Raw genomic sequence first — 1660 nt, 5'->3', positions numbered from 1 at the left:
TAGATGGAAGGAAGGGAGGAAGGAAAGAAGGAAGAGAGGAGAGAAGGAGGGAGGGAGAAGGACAGATGGAAGGAAGGAAGGACGGAGGAAATAAGGAACGAGGGAGGGAGAAGGGAAAAGTGGAAGGGAAGAAAGAAGGCAGGGAGGAAGGAAGGAAGGAAAGGAAGGAAGGAAGGAAAATATAAGACATAACAGCTCACATGAGATTTAAAGTTACATATAAAATGAACTAAAGACATAAAAGATGAATTATAAAAAACTATCTGTCTTTATTAGTTTTCAGGGCGAGACAACAGATCCTCAGAGAGAGAGAGAGATGATAGAAGATGCAAATAAAAGTTTTAAATTGAGTTTTTAGTATTTTAGTGAGCGTGTAAAACAGTAAATCAGAATAAAAGGAGCTTTACCTTTAAAAAAAAAGGGTGGAGCATCGTTTCTATCAACATTTTGAGATTTTGTGATTACAGGAAAAGTGCAAATGAAGCATCCTAACACCTTGAGCCTTTAACCATGATGTCATCATTAACCCTTACATACTCTTCAGGATCAAATCTGACCCATTTTTAACATTTGAGAGCTGTAAAAACACCGAAGACACATTATTTTGGCCCACAGTATACTAAAATGGAATCCTTCCTTCATTCATTCCTTCCTTCCTTCTGTCCTTCTTTCCTCTCCTTCCTTCTGTCCTTCTTTCCTTCCCTGCTTACCTTCCTCCCTTCCTTCCTTTCCTCCCTCCCTCCTTCCTTCCTTCTTTCCTTCCTTCCCTCCCTCCTTCCTTCCTTCCTCGCTTCCTTCCTTTCCTCCCTCCCTCCCCCCTTCCTTCCTTCTTTCCTCCCTCCCTCGTTTCCTTCTTCCCTTCCTTCCTTCATTCCCTCCCTCCTTCCTTCTTTCCTCCTCCCTCCCTCCCTCACTCCTTTCCTTCCTTTTTCCTCCCTTCCTTCCTCATTTCCTTCCTTCTTCCTCTCTTCCTAACTACCTTCCTTGACTTGAGGAGAACAGGAGGGTTAAATGACTGTAAATGTGTCCTGATCTCCATGGTTACCCAGATTAAATGTAATATTTAGAACAATAGTATTCCATTAGCTTTATTTAATATAAAAGTTATAATGTAAGATCATGCCAAACTAGTTGATATGGTGTTAGGTAGGAAGGAAGGAAGGAAGGAAGGAAGGAAGGAAGGAAGGAAGGAAGGAAGGATGTAAGATCATGCCAAACTAGTTGATATGGTGTTAGGTAGGAAGGAAGAAAGGAAGGAAGGAAGGAAGGATGTAAGATCATGCCAAACTAGTTGATATGTGGTGTTTTATTGACTATTTAGTGTTTTTAAGCAACGTTCAATTATTTGGTACAAAGTTTTTATGGTTACACCACTTAGACATTTTACCATAATCCTCTAATATATTCTCTCTAAATGGATTAAAAGCAGAAATTTGATGCTGGGTCCACAAAATAAAAGAATGTGTGCAAGTTATTCATACTTTTATTTTCACCTCTACTTTGACCTTTGACCTCTCTGACCTCCTCATGTTACTCTTTGTGTGTCTTCAGGGGTCGGTCGCAGGAGTGGCACAGCAAAGTGAGCGGACACCTCCTCTCCTCGAGCCTCCTCGCCATCAAGAACTCCTTCAGAGCGGAGCACAAAGAGACCAAGATATGA

General features: G+C 41.1%; 1 protein-coding gene across 1 annotated transcript in view; it reads left to right on the top strand.

The window, feature by feature from the left end:
* si:dkeyp-23e4.3 (rho GTPase-activating protein 7) overlaps positions 1–1660 on the top strand; it is a 51300-nt gene extending 49640 nt beyond the window's left edge. Inside the window, 1 exon segment of the mRNA XM_053332151.1 lies at positions 1552–1660. Within this exon segment, the coding sequence (XP_053188126.1) occupies positions 1552–1660 (109 nt within the window).

This window comes from Scomber japonicus, chromosome 13, assembly GCF_027409825.1.
Source record: "Scomber japonicus isolate fScoJap1 chromosome 13, fScoJap1.pri, whole genome shotgun sequence".
NCBI classification, from domain to species: domain Eukaryota; kingdom Metazoa; phylum Chordata; class Actinopteri; order Scombriformes; family Scombridae; genus Scomber; species Scomber japonicus.
The sequence above is the reverse complement of the archived record's forward strand: the minus strand, read 5'-3'. Positions and strand labels throughout refer to the sequence as shown.